The sequence below is a fragment of the Fringilla coelebs genome (genome assembly GCF_963513975.1).
Source record: "Fringilla coelebs genome assembly, chromosome: 3".
Classification (NCBI taxonomy): Eukaryota; Metazoa; Chordata; class Aves; order Passeriformes; family Fringillidae; genus Fringilla; species Fringilla coelebs.
The window spans coordinates 82,636,857-82,653,900 of record NC_140030.1 but is presented as its reverse complement, the minus strand read 5'-3'; the positions used below and the strand labels follow the sequence as shown (position 1 = coordinate 82,653,900).

General features: G+C 34.5%; 1 protein-coding gene across 3 annotated transcripts in view; it reads left to right on the top strand.

Moving 5' to 3' along the window:
* Positions 1-17,044, top strand: part of SDCCAG8 (SHH signaling and ciliogenesis regulator SDCCAG8) — a 104,170-nt gene that overhangs the window by 19,410 nt on the left and 67,716 nt on the right. For all 3 annotated transcript variants that reach the window (XM_084201781.1, XM_084201779.1, XM_084201780.1), the window contains exons 10-12: positions 151-303; positions 2,653-2,787; positions 5,788-5,904. In XM_084201781.1, coding sequence (XP_084057907.1) covers positions 151-303; positions 2,653-2,787; positions 5,788-5,904 — 405 coding nt within the window. The remainder of the gene's footprint in view (positions 1-150; positions 304-2,652; positions 2,788-5,787; positions 5,905-17,044) is intronic.

Genomic DNA, 17,044 nt, shown 5'->3' with positions numbered 1-17,044 from the left:
AGTAGGATATGTACAAACATCATTAAAAATGCATTTTAAATAAAAGACATTTCTAATAGCAAACTGGTTTCTTTGAAGGTATTAAATGAATACCATGTTTTTTTAAGAAATTTAAGTTTCTTTCACTTAAGCAAATTGGGATTTATTTAGGCTCTAGTTCACTGTGAACAACTGAAAAGTGAGATGGAACGACAGAAGAACTATCTTGAAAAGGAGCTGGCTGCCCAGCTAAATAAGAGGGCTGATGAAAAAGAAGCACTGCGGCGGGAAATGAAGAAGGAAAGGGAGGACTTGGCAGCAATGGTATGAGTTGGTTCTTTCTCTGTTTGTGTATTCCAATTAGTGTATCATCCTCTTTAAACTTCATTTACTTGTCTTTTAGTTTTAGTTTTGGGTGTGAGAGCTCAGTCACTTCCACCATTTCTTTAAAGCAGTGGCAGATAAGTAATGTTTTGAGTTTGAATAACTGGGTTTTGTGCTATGTCACTAGATACATACCAGGTTGTTGATGTTATGCATTTTATTTTAGTTTGCATAATATTTTTAATGTACTGTGTCAGAGTAAGAAAGGGTTAAGTAATATGTGATACAAGGTTTGTACCTAGTTTTTTAATAAAAATTATTATTTAGTTTGCCATGGCAAGCATTCAGAAGTTAGCCTAACACATGTCAAATTTAGGATTCTTTGCTACTTTGATCTTATATATACATTAATGTTACAGTATCATAATTTCAAAGTGATCTTATCATATGTTTAGTTTTCCCACCTGCAGAAATGTGTTGGAATCTCTTTTCTCACTCTTACTAATGTTTATAAACTCTCTGAGACAGAATCTGTCTCATCATTTATGCCACGACCATCGTGATAGTCTTGATAACCTTGTTTTAGGCTTCTAGATGCTGCTGTAATTTGAGTATAAAACATGAGGGTTTTCTGCCCAATGGAGTCTACAGAGGAAAGCTCAAGCTAACAGCAGTAAGCCTGTGATAGAGGAGGCATTTATAAGGTGATTAAAATGGGAAGAAATGTAGAGAGACAAATAATTCATGAATTAGTGGTTTTCATGCTTGTTTGATCTGCAACATCTTCAGCCATTTATGGGGGAGGCTTGAAAACAACAGAGTCAATTTCTCTCCTGATTGAATACTTTTTCTTATTTTTTGGGACTCTTTTATAAGTTGTATGTATTATTTCTAAAAATTTGGAGAGCACAAATGAGCAAAATAAACCATTTAAATGTGTATAAAAAACCTTCTTTGACTCCAATTCCAGATACCAAAACAGATATTAAGCACAGTGATAGGGACTAAGTGATCTTTTAAGGATGTGAACTGATCATCAGTGATCTGTTGCCAGGGAAACTGAAATTTAAAAAATAATCTTCTACTGGAGACATTATTAAGCAATTCCTTGTTTGACTTTTGCTATCTATTAAAAGTTATCCCTTTTATGAAGTTAGTTGCTTTATTACAGAGTTGATTTAAAGCAGTGTATTCACTCAAAATGCATCCTATTAGACAAGCATTTCATACTTTTTTTGGTAGAATATTTCACTCCATGTCATGACATTAGTTTGCATTTCATCACCCACTGAAATGTGTTTTACTGGAACCAATTCCCACTTTAAGTAGTTGTGCACTTTTTTTTTTAAATAAATCCTGCACATACATTAAACAACATCTAGTGACGCTATGATGATGTCATGCCTGGTAATTAAAGAGATGGGATGACTTTGTAGAAAATGATGAGCTATGTTAATGATTTACACCTACATATTATTAACTACTTTTATGTTTTAGGATTATGAGGTGGTAGAAATGGTATATTGTGGATCAAGTCAAGATTCATCTCAATATTTTATTGCTTACTTTATGAAATGGTTTGTTTGAAGGGGAGAATTGGCATGATAGATAAATCAGGTGGATGTATAAGGAGTGAAAAATAGTTATGAATATATAATCCACTAAGTTTGGCTTTGAATTTCTGAAAGTTAACCTAGAACTGTCAGACACCATTATTTCCACTTATATTAGTAAGCTTCAGGGCTAAACAGCTGAAGGTTTACTGTCTCTGTTTTATTGTTACATTTTTTTAATCATCCAGGAAAATTTCATCTGAATTACATTAGAATTTTTAATATACTAATTCTATATGAGTTTTTCACCACAGTATGCTTTGATCTATAGTGTTGAAATGTTTTCTGAACTTGAAAATTAATTTAAGATCTGTGCTTGTAACAACAGTTTTCTTTAGCTAGGGGAACATGATTTGGTTTGAATCAATCTACATAAGGATGGATAAGAAGGTGTTAAATCGTACTCTTACATTGCAAAACTAATGTAGCCAGCTGCTTCTGACACCTTGTCTGTATTAGCAAGTCCTGGAGACTAGTGCAGTTGATGAAAAGTTTCAAATAAACTACTGCATGACAAAGAAATTAAAAATAGTGAACCCATTAATAAAATAATGTAGCCATATTCTATTATTAATAATATAGGAATTTTTTTTATTGTACATGCTTGATTTTTTATTACATTTTTTAATGTTATGCATTTTGTCTACATACAGTTGCTTTTGAGGAGAAAGTTCCACAAGAGTTTGATCTGTGGTTGCTCACATTGCGTCATTACAGTGTTCTTGGACTTTTTCAGGTGACAGCTTTGTCTACGGATGTGGCTGTTTTGGAGGCTCAAATAGAGAGAATTACAAGGGAAAAGAATTCTCTAGCTAACCAGTTAGAAGAATCACAGCGCCAGCTTGCATCTCATGAAATGGAGATGAATAAGGTAAGCACATTTATAAAGGAGCATTGAACTTGTTTTTTCTTTTCCTGAGAGAAGAGAATTTTTACCTTGTCCATTTTCCTCTGTTTTGGTAAGGAATGTGTGGTAACTGTAGACTTCATCTCAACATCCCAGAGGCACTACAGCTATCCCAATTGCAGGAGTAAAAAATAACTTTTTCCATTTCTAAGTCTCCTTGTCATGCAGAAGCTAACTTTTCTATTTTGCAGCCTATGAGGGTCACTAAAACACTATCTCAGTGTTCCAGTAAAGAACTGAGTTCTGTCTGAGTGAGACAGCAGAGACTTTAACAGTGTCCTCAACTGCTACCTGAGGGACTTGCAGTGCTACAATAAAGGGAGCTATATCAAATCACTGTTTTTCAAGTTCTTTCCTTTAGATTTTTATGTAGGATACTGCTTAATTCAGTACTATTGATAGTAGGGCTCTTACAAAGACATCTTCTAGTTAAGAATTACAGCCTAACATGCATCTTGTGTAGATCATCACTCCTGAGTGCTTTCTTTTGCACATTTCTCAATCAATTAGAGCCTTAATGGGGGTCATAACATGAGAAACAAAAAAAACTCCAACTTACTACAGCCTCTTGAAATGTCTATATTCCTTACCAATCATCCCAGGGCTCATCCTACCTCCCCAGTTGTTAACTGCAAGGATTTGAGGAGCAGTTTATTTTTTGGGCCTCTAGAGATTTCAGGAGAGGTTTTCAACAGTTCCTGTCTTCCCCTGCTACCCTGGCTAATAGAAAGAGGCAAAAGTATTGCAGAAAATTCCCAGCAAAAAGTCATCCCAAATTACTGGAGACTTTATTTTCATTTTAACGGTAAGACAAATGAGTATATTAAAAATGTCAGAATGGTTTGATCTACTAATTCTGGAACACACTTTTGGTCTCTCAAGCTGGGTTCACAGATCACTAGCACCACTTACAGGGGTGAGGAGGTTGTGAAAGAGGTAGTAGGTACTGAAAAGAACAATTTTGTACCCACCAATTTGAAGTTACCTCTCTGCAGGTGATACTGTGGTTCTAGTCCCTGCTTCAGTTCATGTTAATACAAGATTGAACAGGTGGTCACCTTGCAATAGTCTATTAATTGCACTCTCCTGAGAGACTGGAAAACTTGATTTGTGTCTCTATACTAAACTGAGAAGTCTTGAAAATCCTGGAGGAACCTCTCAACCACTAAGCTGTGGGCATCACCCTGACATTTTCATTGGCTAAGCGACAGCTTTGTGAATCTGACTCCTTGTTTCCAGACTCAGTTTGCCATTATTAAAAACAGCAAAAACCAACACTTAAGTTTTGAGTTTTATCCAAAATTTTGTTTTTCTTCATGCACTAGAAGTCAGGGAAAGAAAATATGGAGTGAGGCTTTATTTCCTTCATTCTTGAGGAGACTGAAAAATCCATTATTAGGACAGCACCATCTGCTGATTCTTCTGTGTTATTCCCTTTGTGCAGTGTGGGGAGGAGCTGAAAGCGAGGATTGCTGAATTTTTTTAATTTCACTTGGAGGAAGTGACATATTGCATTATGTTACATCCTTCAGATAAAGGAAGAAGGAGGTAGAAATCCAGGGTTTGCAAGCTATGCAGTTGCATCTTAAGATTTTTTTTTTTACTTGCATACAATATTTTACTGTTTAAAAGATGCTTTACAACTTTGCCATTCTTCAGAGCATTTGCTGCTTTGGGTTATTTGAAATGGCTAAATTCACAAGTTGTCCTTGGAATTTATAAGTGATGCTACTTCTTGAAAGTTATGACAGTTGTTTTAATTTTTTCCTAGAGTGATTTCATTGCAGTATCCATATATACATGTTCCCTACCTTTCTTTTAAGGAGAAAAAAAAAAAGTAAAAATGAGAAGAGGTATAAGACTGAAAAACATAAATTAATTTGGATTGTAGAATATGTGAGAATGTATTTTTGAGAAGCACAGAGGATTGTAGCAACAAATTAAAAGCATGTACATTTAAGGAGCAAGTGCTGAGAGAATATAAGCAAAGCAGGAAAGTAGAGTGAGTTGGAAAGTAAGTTGACTAAGAGGAGCTATGAGTAAACACATTTGCAGTCTCACTAAGGAATGTGCATGTATTTGGTTGGTTAATTAAGGTGAAATGAACAGGCACAAATTGGAGGTGATGGCACAGGGTAAGAACAAAAAGGGGACAGCTTTGATTGAAAATTGGAAGAATAACAACCCTGCACAGCAGTAAAGTTACCTGAAAGGGATTAGTGATCTTCTGGTTTTTTTTTTATTTCTTTCACTTTCTCTTAACCCCTTCACATTTCCTCTGAAGCTGATCCCAGATGGAAAGGATCGAGGGGGTAATGTAACAAACACTCCAACAGCAGAGAATAATTGTCCTGTGTAGAAGTGATTTCCTGAAATGTTGCTTTGATCCATTTCTTCTGGACCATGTATCCATTTAAATTAGACTGGTATTTTTTAAAGAACTGATCTTCGGTTTGCAGGAAGTTTATAATTCTCTGATGAAATTTTGAAAATTATTGTGTTAACATTTAAACAATTTCTTTCTCAGCAGGGTAAAATTGGCAAGTTAAAATGCACCTTTAATTAGGAGTGTGATAGATGCTGTACTTCTAGGTTTTGAAAGTGTTGACATAGACTTTCTTGGGATTTTAAAGAGAATGGGAGAAGAGTATAAAACCAGCAACTGTCATTTAACTGCAGAGATATATAGATATTTATAACATAAGCATGTATACTTAGCAAAATCTTGATCCAAATATATTTGAATCTAGAAGGTAGTGCATATGTCAAAGTTAATGACTATATATAGAATTCAGATCCACCTTTCTATGTAAAAACATTTACCATTCGTAGACCTAAAATAGCTGTAAATTAAAAATATGTTGCATATCTATGACCTGTAGAGGGCACCAAAAGATCTAATTGCAAACCCTGGGCTATGGATTCTTCAAGCTAACAGATCATGTTGTCTGTGTAATCTAACAGGTGTGTGGAGAAATGCGCTATCAGTTGAATCAAACCAAAATGAAGAAGGATGAGGCAGAAAAGGAGCTCAGAGAGTACAGAACAAAAACTATAAGGGAGCTTGAAATTAAGGACCAGGTAAGAGATAATACTGCTATAACTTTGCAGTTATTAGTTGCCTAAGTAGGGTTTTTTCAGAAGCTGGAATGATTCATTTTTCTAATAGTGGTCATTTATTACTGTTAAATGGTTTAAATTGATGGCAAAAAGCCAGCTTTTACTGCTAAATAAATACCTCTTGGTTATCTTAATCTTGTTTTCAGCCCTGGTATGTTCAGTTTTGCGCATCACTCATTCCATGATTTCATATAGAATTACTCTATCATATTATTCATACCAGCTACTTAAATTCTATGTACTGTATACATGTGTTTATACACTTTTTCTCACAAATAAATCAACACATAATTACCTATACATGTAGCCTAACAGAACATTAAAGGCTCTAAGCATGACCTAATGATGCCAAAAATGAAAATCATTTATCTTCCAATTTCTTTAAAGATTCAATGTTACTGAATGATGGGGTTCATAGGAAAGTTTAAAAAAACAAAACCAAAACAAAAGTAGCCTTTTAGAAAAAAATAACTATAGGAAAAAAATCCACTTGGCATTGACTGTTGCTTATCTAAAACTGGCATCTATATTAATACAAAAACCATTATATGCCTTTCAGGTAGTCTGTAAGAAAACATCCCATGCAGTAGGAAAGATTATTAGAGTAACCTGCAACATACTTGGCAAACAGATTGAAGAGGTGTAATCTGCATCTTTTGAAGTGCCCTTTTTCTTGAGGTTCTATCCATTTTTCTCTAGGACTTCAAACTTTAAGTATTCCTTCTTAAGTTTTGATTTGCACATAAGAGTCTTCTGAATACACAGATATATAAGATGCACATGAGAATGATTTTTCTATATGCCTTTTGTGATTTGATCAGCCTATCCAACACATTTTGAACCATTATTTTTCTTTTAAATAACTGAACAGATCATTCCCTCTATAAGAATATATGTAGGGGTAAAATGAAGTATTTCAAAAATTAAATTTTTAATTATCAGTTCCTCAAAAGCTGAATGTAGGACAGTAAGTTTATTAACTTAATAGTACAAGCTTAGTCTGGAAGCAATATTAATTCAAGTTATAATGAAAATATATGTAAAATCCAAAGGAGGAGCTTATTAGGTGAAATAACCCTTCAACATGTATATAAAATGATACAGCGCAGAAGAAGAGAGGTCTTAAAAGAGTTTTTTTTCAAGGTTTGCTTTTTTTCACTCCTGCATCCTTTAGGCCTAGGGACACTGAAAAACAAAAAACAGGCTTGTCGTCTGTGTCTTGACAGATATCACAGATAAAAGAGTTGGCATAATCTTGGCATACAAATAAAACAGGATGTGTTTAATAAGATACTTGAAGAAGTATCTTGGATTTTAAATCCTGTTCTCCAACTTGCTTGCGGATTGCCTTTTGAACAAATTGCAAAATTTAACAAAATATTTTAACCTCATGTGATGACATACTGGTATTTTAATCAGTGGAGCTGAATACACCGAAATGTGGTGATTTATAATTTGATATAAAGTGAAATTATGTGAGGGAGAGTTCCTATCAGCAAAAATTATTAGATAATTAGATAAAGATTAGGTATGCAGTAATTATGTTATTGTGTTGTTCAAATATGATTGCTGGTTCCTCAAAAAAAGGAAAACAAACAATTTTTTAATTCTCAGACTCAGTATCTAACAGCTGTTTTATAGCTGTGGCTTCAGTAACCCAAAAAGTTCTGTATAGGTCCTAGGATTATTTAACATGTTAAAGGCAGCCCAAGAAGAGTGTTAGAGTGCCTTGTTCTGTTGTTGCCTGTTGGCTTGGGATTTTTAAATCAAATTTTAACAAATGTTAATAAGTTATTGAAAATTATTTTGTTTAAAAAAAAATGAAAGCAGTTCAATCGCATCTATCTTTGTATTTAAAGAAAACCTGAAATGTTTTATCTTATGTGGCACTGAATAGCAAATATTAATTGTTCTTTGGTCTCTCAGCCATGACCTGACCTTCTGGCTAAGAGACAGAGCTGATACCTTCCTTGGCCACCATCTGTTCATAATAAATACATATTTATTTTTTTTTAAGTAGAGAGACAATAATGTAGGAGGATTTTCACGCTATTCTGTATTAAATGATAAATGTTTTTCTCTTTTAAAAACAAGGGATCATGTTTGGGATTGCCTTTTAATATATTCAGAGCAAGTTTGCTGTTTCTTGAGGTATAATTGTATTATTAATTGTGCTGTGGATAAATTTCAGTTTTGAAGATATTTTTTAGTTTATGTGGGGTGACTTTTAAAAAAGGATTAAAATTATTCAGGTGTGTCAGAATAGGCAGAAAGCCCCACAAGTACAATTTAGGCTCACCAGATGCATATATCTGTATGTCAAGTAAATACAGATTGGTATTTATCATATGCTGGTATTTATAAATCTTATTCAAAATTGAACTTAGATCATTTAGGAATCCTAAAGAGAGTATATATCTTTGGTCTTACTCCCTTTTACCCTAATATCTTTTTTCCCTGTATTTATTGTTCAGTTAGGGCTAACACCCACGTGTCAATATCTGTTATAACTCTCTTATTAGCATTTTACAGGAACATTTCTTAATAATTAAGAAGCAATGAGCAATGTTACTATTTAAATTTAATAACTGTTTTGCAATATCATCCATCATGATCCTGATTAACATCAGGATTATGGAGGGAGGTAGGGGGAAAGACTTGAGCCACACAGTTTCTCTACACAAAACCCACATCTGTTCATCTGGCCTGATATGTTGTAAAGTAGCATAACCTACTGCCCTCTCTTTTTCTCTCTCAGCCAGCCCTCCCATTGTGGATGTAGCTGTGCTGAAATAACAGTGCATTACTTAATGCTTTTACTGCTTAGGAACAAGCTTTATAGATTATATGAATATAATGCCTTCATGGCAGTAAACTGTGTCCACACTAGGGGTTGTACTAGCACAGCTATATCAGAGAAGAGTCACGCCCTAACCTAAATTGCTGTTATTAGAACAAAAATTGTGTGGCATATTTCACACAGCAGGGCTTCACTTTTATAATACTTTTTTTGTTAATTTGTAAGCACTGCATGGCATAATTTATGCATTTCTAACAGAAATCATACTTCTGACACACTATGAAATTGTTCCTTAGATTAACATCACTTGCTCTTTTCTCCTCTGCCTTATAAAAATAAAAATGAAGTTCATTTTTAATAATTTGCTTTCTGTTTGTCTGAAATAAATTATATTTGGCTTAAAATTTTGCAAGCTTCAGCATGTAGAAGTGAAAACAGTTTTTAATATTGGGTTTTGCAGTCCAAGCCAATTTGGGCATCTTCCTTATTAGATAGTTCTTACCAGTAGCATGGTTCCACGGGGAGTTGTGGTGTCCTTGCAGTAAAGCAATAGGACATGTTAAATTCAACTCCAGAAAGTAACTGCAGGTCTTCAATTTTGTTTTATCATGTTTTGTGGAATCAGATAAATACTTTGTGTAGAAATAAATCCAAGCTAGTAATCTTCACCTGTAAAAAAGTCTTTAAATTTGGGCAGATGTAGTTTGAAGGGGGATTAAAAAATTCTGTTGCCTATCTTGTAGGTGACAGAATTAAAAGCTCCAGAAACACTGTGCTAAAACCCACAAATTTTAAAGAGTTGCCTGCATTGCAGTTCATAAGTCCAAATAAAAAGAAGTCAAGATTGACTGACATGCATAACCTATACAAATAGGAAGAGCTACACACCAAAGTATTTTTGTGCAGTATGACAGAACCTAAATGATGCCTCTGTACATTATAGACTGACAATTTTGCAGACAAATAAAAATCTGGCAAAATTGCAGTCCAAAAGCACTTTGCCAAAGGGTATTTTGGGAATGTTTATCTCATTTGTCATAAATCCATGATTTATAGTAACCTAATTTAGATGCTATAAGAGAAGAGATTACTGACTCTGTCTTCATCAAAAATAGTTCAGGCCAAGAATTTGGGTATATATCCTGGAAATGCTTTAGAGTATCCAAAGCAAGACCAGTAACACCTTCTAAAGACCCTGGTTCACTGAAATGTCTTTTTACAAACAGATATCAAGCTTTCATGACTCAGGCTTTAAAATACTAGAGTTTTCAACATCTGTGACATTCAGCATATCACCAGATGTTTGAAATTTGCAAGTTTTAATAACTGATGAAGATGGGTTAGGATTATGTGTTATGTGTATTCTTGTAACAGTCAACATCTATATCTGATTTTCTGTTTTCTCATTAGTTATAAAGATGCTCTGCAAATTCAGTTTTGAAAAGAAATTCTATTAAACCAGTAAATGTATACTTGAGTAATATTTGGCAGGGGGGGAAACCCCCAAAATTCAGAACATAGCTTGAAACTCTTAGCATGACATTTTTTCACCTGGTCTGACCTTGAGTATAATGGTCTTAAAAGCAGCAAACCCAAATTGCTTTTGGAAAAGAAAGCATTAAGAAAATGTGATAACCCTTACTGTAACTGAGCACTTCCTAATCAATAATTTTGTGTTTTGGGCATTCAATGCATTAATTTGAAAATTAGTAAATAAGGAGTAAAATGACAGTACTTTAAGCCTTGCAAATTTTCTGGCCTGCTCAGGAGGAACTTAATTATTTTTTTTATAGCATAACTTACTAGCTCATCTCAAGATTTTTAAGGAAGACATTGACCTACAACCCTGCAATATATATAAAATTATTATATGGCTGCTGCTGCTCTGCTGTGGCATAACTTTCCTCTGTCAGCCATCCATTCCTCAAGAATCAGTGGTATGAGCAGCCTTCATTAAATCCTATCTATTTCCTTAAGAAAAATCCTTGGAACTAGGATTCCCAGTGGTAGACTTTTCTTCACTTGTCTTCATTTTCTATATAGGTCTGTTTCCCCTAAGCATCTAACCTGCTTAGTGGAATAACACAGGATCAGGATTTTATTGTTCACAGGTGTAGTTCGGCCCATGTAACCTCGATCTGTGTTCTGTCATCCATGGTGATTTCACCCCACAGTATATGGAAAGAGAAAATTGTTTATGCACTTTAAAAATTATTCAAAGTAGGAAAAGAATTGCACATCTCTTGATATATTTGGTTTACATTTTTAAATAAATATTTGGTTTCTGTTGGTTTTTTTATTCTTCTTCTCTGACTAGAAAATATGGCTGTTTTATCAATAGTCATTGTGTCAACAATCAGAAGAAAAGGAGTGTAAAAGTCCCAATCACTTGTCAGTTGTTATTGCATAGGTTTTCTTTTCAGCTATTCCTTTAATGCTGTCCAGGAAGTAAGAACCAATCTCACATCAGTAGTCTTAAATAGCGTCTGAAAGGGTAAAAGGACCAGGTTTTGTTCTCTCCTGTTTTTTCAATAATGAAGTAGGTGTAATCTTCCCCTTCCTTCTTTCTACATGCATCCTTCCTTTTCTGAATTCTTTATCAGCAAGTGAAGCATATATTTTGCACTACTTCATTGTCCCCCATCTCCCACCTGTGCAGTCCATTAACAAAAAAATCATCTTGTTCCACTGCAAACAAAATCACTTTCTTATCTCTTTTGGTGACTGCTGAGCTAATCTGTAGCACAGCAATGTTCTCTGTTAAAATGTGACTGTAGTAATCTCTATGGGATTGGAAGTTTTGTTCCTGAAATAGTATTGCAGGTCAGATATTTTTGCAAATTAAAAGCAAATATTTTCACAGAAATTATGCAGTAAAATCCTTGTGTAATATGTTTCAACCATTCACTCTTGTCATTTCCCAGGGTATTTATCCACAGGGACCATGTTGCTCTTCAAGAGCTTGCACAAGAACAGACCTAAAGATTATTTTTTAATTTAAAAATTGTGTGTGTACTTATAAATATATACTTTGCAACATGATTTTTTTCTTTCCCCAGCTAACAACCACAGGTAACAAGTTTGCTTCAGTGAGATTTAAAGTGTGTTCCTCTGAATGCATCCACCCTCCATGCTTTTCCCATAAAGCTCCTCCAGCACCCCTGCTCCTCCTAGGAAACTGCAGGCTCCTGTCTCTGTTAATTCTCCATCTGTTTGGAAGCAGAGAGTTTGTGGCTGATGGCCTTTGCTTAGGTGATGGCTCTTGTCTTGAGGCTCTGCCTTTTAGTGGAGCACACAAGGTGTGTGCTATTGCCAGGTGTCATCACGCCTTGCAATGGCAAAGGGGTCACAAAACTACTTACTTGTCCTTGAGGAATTCAACAGTCCCACCAGATCAGGTTAGGATAATAGCCATCAAAGAAATCACATCCTGCTTTGCTTATCTACATAGGCTATATCTTTCTTGTCCCTCTGGTCTTTACAGATGAATTTATTTGAGCCAGCCATACAGAAACAAACTTTCCATGTGTGTTTCTTGCTGCTACTTCTCGTGTTTCTGCTCAGGTTACTTGCCCTTCCTGTCAGGAAAGGTTTTCAGCCTATTTTAGGCTAAATGATTTGTAGAATTTGCAGTAGTCCTGTATGTTTTTGTGAATTAGTCTCTTAGAAAGAGGTGGTCTTTGTGAACTCCTTTAAGCCCTGTGTATATATCTGTATATTCTCACAGTTTATAAATAAATCCATTTCCAGAATGGAGGTTTCCCCTTTGAAACCACATGCAGCTTTCATGAGTGCTTTGTAAACTCATTCAGATTTGATTGGGAAGCAGCAATAATTCAAATGGAGTGCAAAAGGAAGAAATCCATTGCTGGGATGTGGTGGGGGTTAACCTTGTGATGGCCCTAACTCTCTTTACAAAGTTGGATAGTTCTTCAGGTGCAATATGCTATGTCAGATGGCCATGCCTGGGAGGTCTGAGGTTTAGAGACCACTCTGAACCTAGAGTGCTTGATTGATATAAGGATTAGGATAGAAATGACTGCAAATGACCCCTGCTGCATATGGCCTGATAGTAATCCAAGTAAAACACTTGAAATCTTCTACAAAACCAGTCTTGTTTTGTTGAGTTTTTTTAAATTGGAAAAAAAAAAAAATCCAGTTAGTTCTGTCCCTGATTAATTAGTATACTGTTAGGTATGGAAGGCAACATGGATGGAGATCAGTGTGAAAATGTGCAAAACTTTCCTGTCAATGGTGCAGATAGAATTTAAATGTACATGCAAGGCCATACTGGGGGCACCTCTTTGAAAGACTTAGTCCTGAGTATTGTCACTGGTCTCTCTGCTTTGAAGGCTACTTTAGTAAATGAGGCTATGCTTATAAGCATCATGGCCTGTTAAAGTGTATTAATTTGAAGTGTGTATATTTTTCTAGATTGCCTTTTTATTTTATATTTTTATTGATTGCCTTTTGGGGATGTGTATTCAACTACCAACCACCACCATGATTATATTTCACTTTTTCTTGTTCTATATTCTTCCTCAGTTTTTAGTTCTATTTTATCCCCCTTCAATCTTTTAGTAATGGTGGTAAATGAAGCGTGTAACAAAAAAAAAATTGTAGCATAAATTCACATTAATATTTTACTCTCCAGAATTATTTCACTGTAGAATTTGGGCAATGATATAGTCAGTGCAGAATTTCCTTTTCAGGTTATGCTGTGTATTTTTTCACCTGATGAATGAATATACTGAGACAACAGTGAATATCATAAATCACTTAAGAATTAATTTGTTTTTTGTTAATTTTTCATTTTGTTAAAAGTCTTAAGTTGTTTTTTGCATTTTCTTTAGAGCACAAGTTTTTTTATCACCACTTAATCATTCTCATTTGTTAAAAAAAAGGTATTTGTCTTTTCTGTCAGTTTGCTGTTATGTGAAATTCTGTGAAAAACATCTGCTAGTTTGAAATTTAAAGTTGCATTTTTTGCATACAATGGAATCAGCATTTGTATTAAAAGAAAAAATTATTTTAATCTTTAATTTGACTTGTTTTGAATGAAATTATTTCATTTAATCAGATTTTACAGAGATAGAGATGTCTAGTTTATTAAAAAGTGCATTTTTGCAACATGACTAAGTATTGTTAGTTGAAGATAATGTCAGATAGGTTACGAAAATGATATTTGAGGATTAATTCAGTGTTTGAGAAATCATCTTTTATGTTTTCCAGAAAGTTGCACTTATGTCACTGAATGAGCATCTCTAGTGTGGTCTCCTAGAAATGCATTGTAGAATCTGAAGATAATTTTTAAATGCATCATAAACTAGTGAATGAAAAGTGGAACACTTAATACTTCAAGAAAAGATACAAAAGGGTCCTATGTGATCCAGAGTAGAAAACTTAAAATGTAGAAGGTGGTTGGTGGTAATATTGAAAAAAGAAAAATTGATTTAGAATAAAATGTTACTGCAGTGGTACTTCACTAATGCTTCATTTTTGTTTAAGTAAAACTTCTTTTGTGTAACTGAGCTGAATATGGATGCAGGATGGTGTTAGTGTGTTTCAGCTTATGGTGAGTAATGGTGTTTCTCTTACTGAGGTTTAGCCTGCCATCTTTCCATGGCAAAGTGCCTGTTGATATTCCTGGGAGTTTGGGCAACTGCAGAACAAGACATATTAAATAGTACTTTTGAAATTATGTGCAGAAGTAATAAGAACATTAAAGTTGCAGAGTTAGGCACCAGAAGTTGCCTGTTCTAACCTTAATGTAGTCTTGTTGTACGTATACATTATGATAATTCTGTTCCTTGTTATACTGAAAATCTGTTTCAGATTTTCTTAAATGCAAGATTGTCATCTGTCTTTTTGCAGTTCTGTGCTCCATCTCTTGTCTCTCACATACATTGAAAAGTTAAGTACCTTGAAGAAATAACTTTCTGTTCATGTGGTAAAAAGCTGTATCACAGGTGATAGGCACTGAGGGATAAAATTAACACTGCATGAGAAACAGAGCTGTCAGCAAAATGCTTTAGTTGGTGGTTTGTTTCTCTTTCTGTCCCTACAATTACACTGTGGCCTGGATAGCAGCTACAGAACTACTTGTTACAGCTTCCAGATAGAAGAAATGGTAACTGAAGTAACACAAAAATTACTCTGAGTAAAAGTTGGGAAAAAAAGCTGCTGATAAGGTTCCCTGGAAAAAAAGGGAAGAAGATTCATTGATTCTGTAATTTCTCTGTAGATTAAATCCCAATTATATTGTGATTTACAATTACCTGAGTTGTTTAAATAGAATTATCCCATAGTGTTGAGAGTATGATCTGCTTTCAGCCTTATGTGTTTTTACCACATAAATGTGCTGCAGTGTGTGGCTCCCACCAAATGATTTTGAATGAACTTTTTTTGGTGTTTCAAAAAGAATAATTTAGTTGATAAGCTTAAATATACCTGCACTGGCTGTTTCTGAGTTGCTGTTAACATGTTTTATTGGGTAGCATTTTTCTGCCATGCCTTTCTCATGAGGCTGTCTGCTGTTTCTACCATGGTCAGTACCAGAATTCTAGAATATAGGTCATGGTGCAAGCACCTCCAAACATTGGTATTTTAAGATGTTTATGTATGTCTGTATATACCTAAACACATGCACAAACACATGCATGCATGAGTGTAAAGGAGCTGATACTGGATTTTGGAATTACTGATGGAAGTAGCACAAGTAAAATTGTTCTTCAAGCCACATTTTTATTTTCTTGATACTTCTAATAGAAATTATAAGACACCTGTGAATGTTTAAAGATCCTGTCATGAAGTGACACTTCCCTATCTGAGAATTTCCCCCTGCACTTTCATGACAACTAAAATCTATGGATGTGTTTCTTGAGTTCAGCCCTGAAGGTTCAGCATCTGGCTGATGGAAACGAAACATTTTCACCAGAGGTTCTTGCACTTGGAATCTGCTTCCTTCTGTGGGTCTGTGTCAAAACCTGACTGAGCCTGTTTAACTTGAGGCAATGGTGTAAAGCCCATCTGTTCCTTGAAACTTTCCCCTTAAGGAGTGATCTAGAGTGTATTTATATTCCCAGCTGTGGTTGTGCTTTTTTAAAGTACTTAGCTGATGCTTTTGGACTAATTTGTGGTTTGGGTTTGTTTAAAGGTGTGCTGAATGGATGCACTTTTAAAGCAGACTTTAGCAATGTTGCAGAACTTCCCTATCTTCAACTTGTAAAGACAGTGAAGAGTTCATGTCCCTGTTTACTATGAATGGAGAAATAACACTTATGAACTGCTACTGTTAAGAAGAATAGAGAACCCACTGAGACTTCTATTTAAAATACACAAAAGTCTGAAAAGTGGAAATGCAAAGCATTTGTAACTGAATATCTTAGAGTACCTGATTTTAAAATATTCTGTCAGTGTAACAGGTTGTTGTATTCTTTAGAAGGGAAGAGTATTAACAATTTTGTAGATAGTTTTACTATCTTTGCATTTGGACTTGTGATTGCCAATAAAATTTGGTAGGAGGTGCATGTGATAAAGCAAGATGACATTTAAATTCTAATCAAAATTTCCTTCATGAACCTTTGTTGTGTGTTCGTTGGGGGAAAAAAAGTGTACAGTTAAGTAAATGGCAAAATTTTTAAAAAAAACAACACTTGAAATGGTGTTTTTCTGGATGAAGTGATTGTATTTGTCTGACATTATACCTGTAAGTAGTTTAGATTAACACATTCATGGTTGGAAAAGAGACAATGTTGTTATGAAGATGCTTCAAATGTTTGTATTGGGGTGGAGTTATATTTTTTCTTGTAGGATGTTGAATGAATAATTTCATTAATTAAAGAAGATATTGCATCTTTTCCACATGTGGAAGCTATCACAAATAAGCTATGGTATGAGTTGAAAGTATAATAGCTATTCAGCATGAACTCCTTATGTGAACAACTTTATTCTGTACTACAAATGACCTTTCACAGTTTAGTTGACTGAAAAAAATGCAAGTTCCCTCCAGCCCCAATGACAAATAAATATTTATGTAGGGAGTTAGTGCAGAACAGTTACTACATGATAAAACTACACTGTCAGCTTATTCTGTACTCTACTGGCCTTCCTAAAAGCATCCCTAAAACAAAGTATAGTATTGTGTTACAGATACAGTCCTACAGGTACTTGTAGGTTGTATATGGCCTTGAAGAAAAATAAACTTGTTTCTCAGAATTTCTATGAAAAATGTTTAAATTGCTGACAAATGACTGGGATAACATAAATCTAGTATGTATCACTGGACTTGAAGATGCTGTC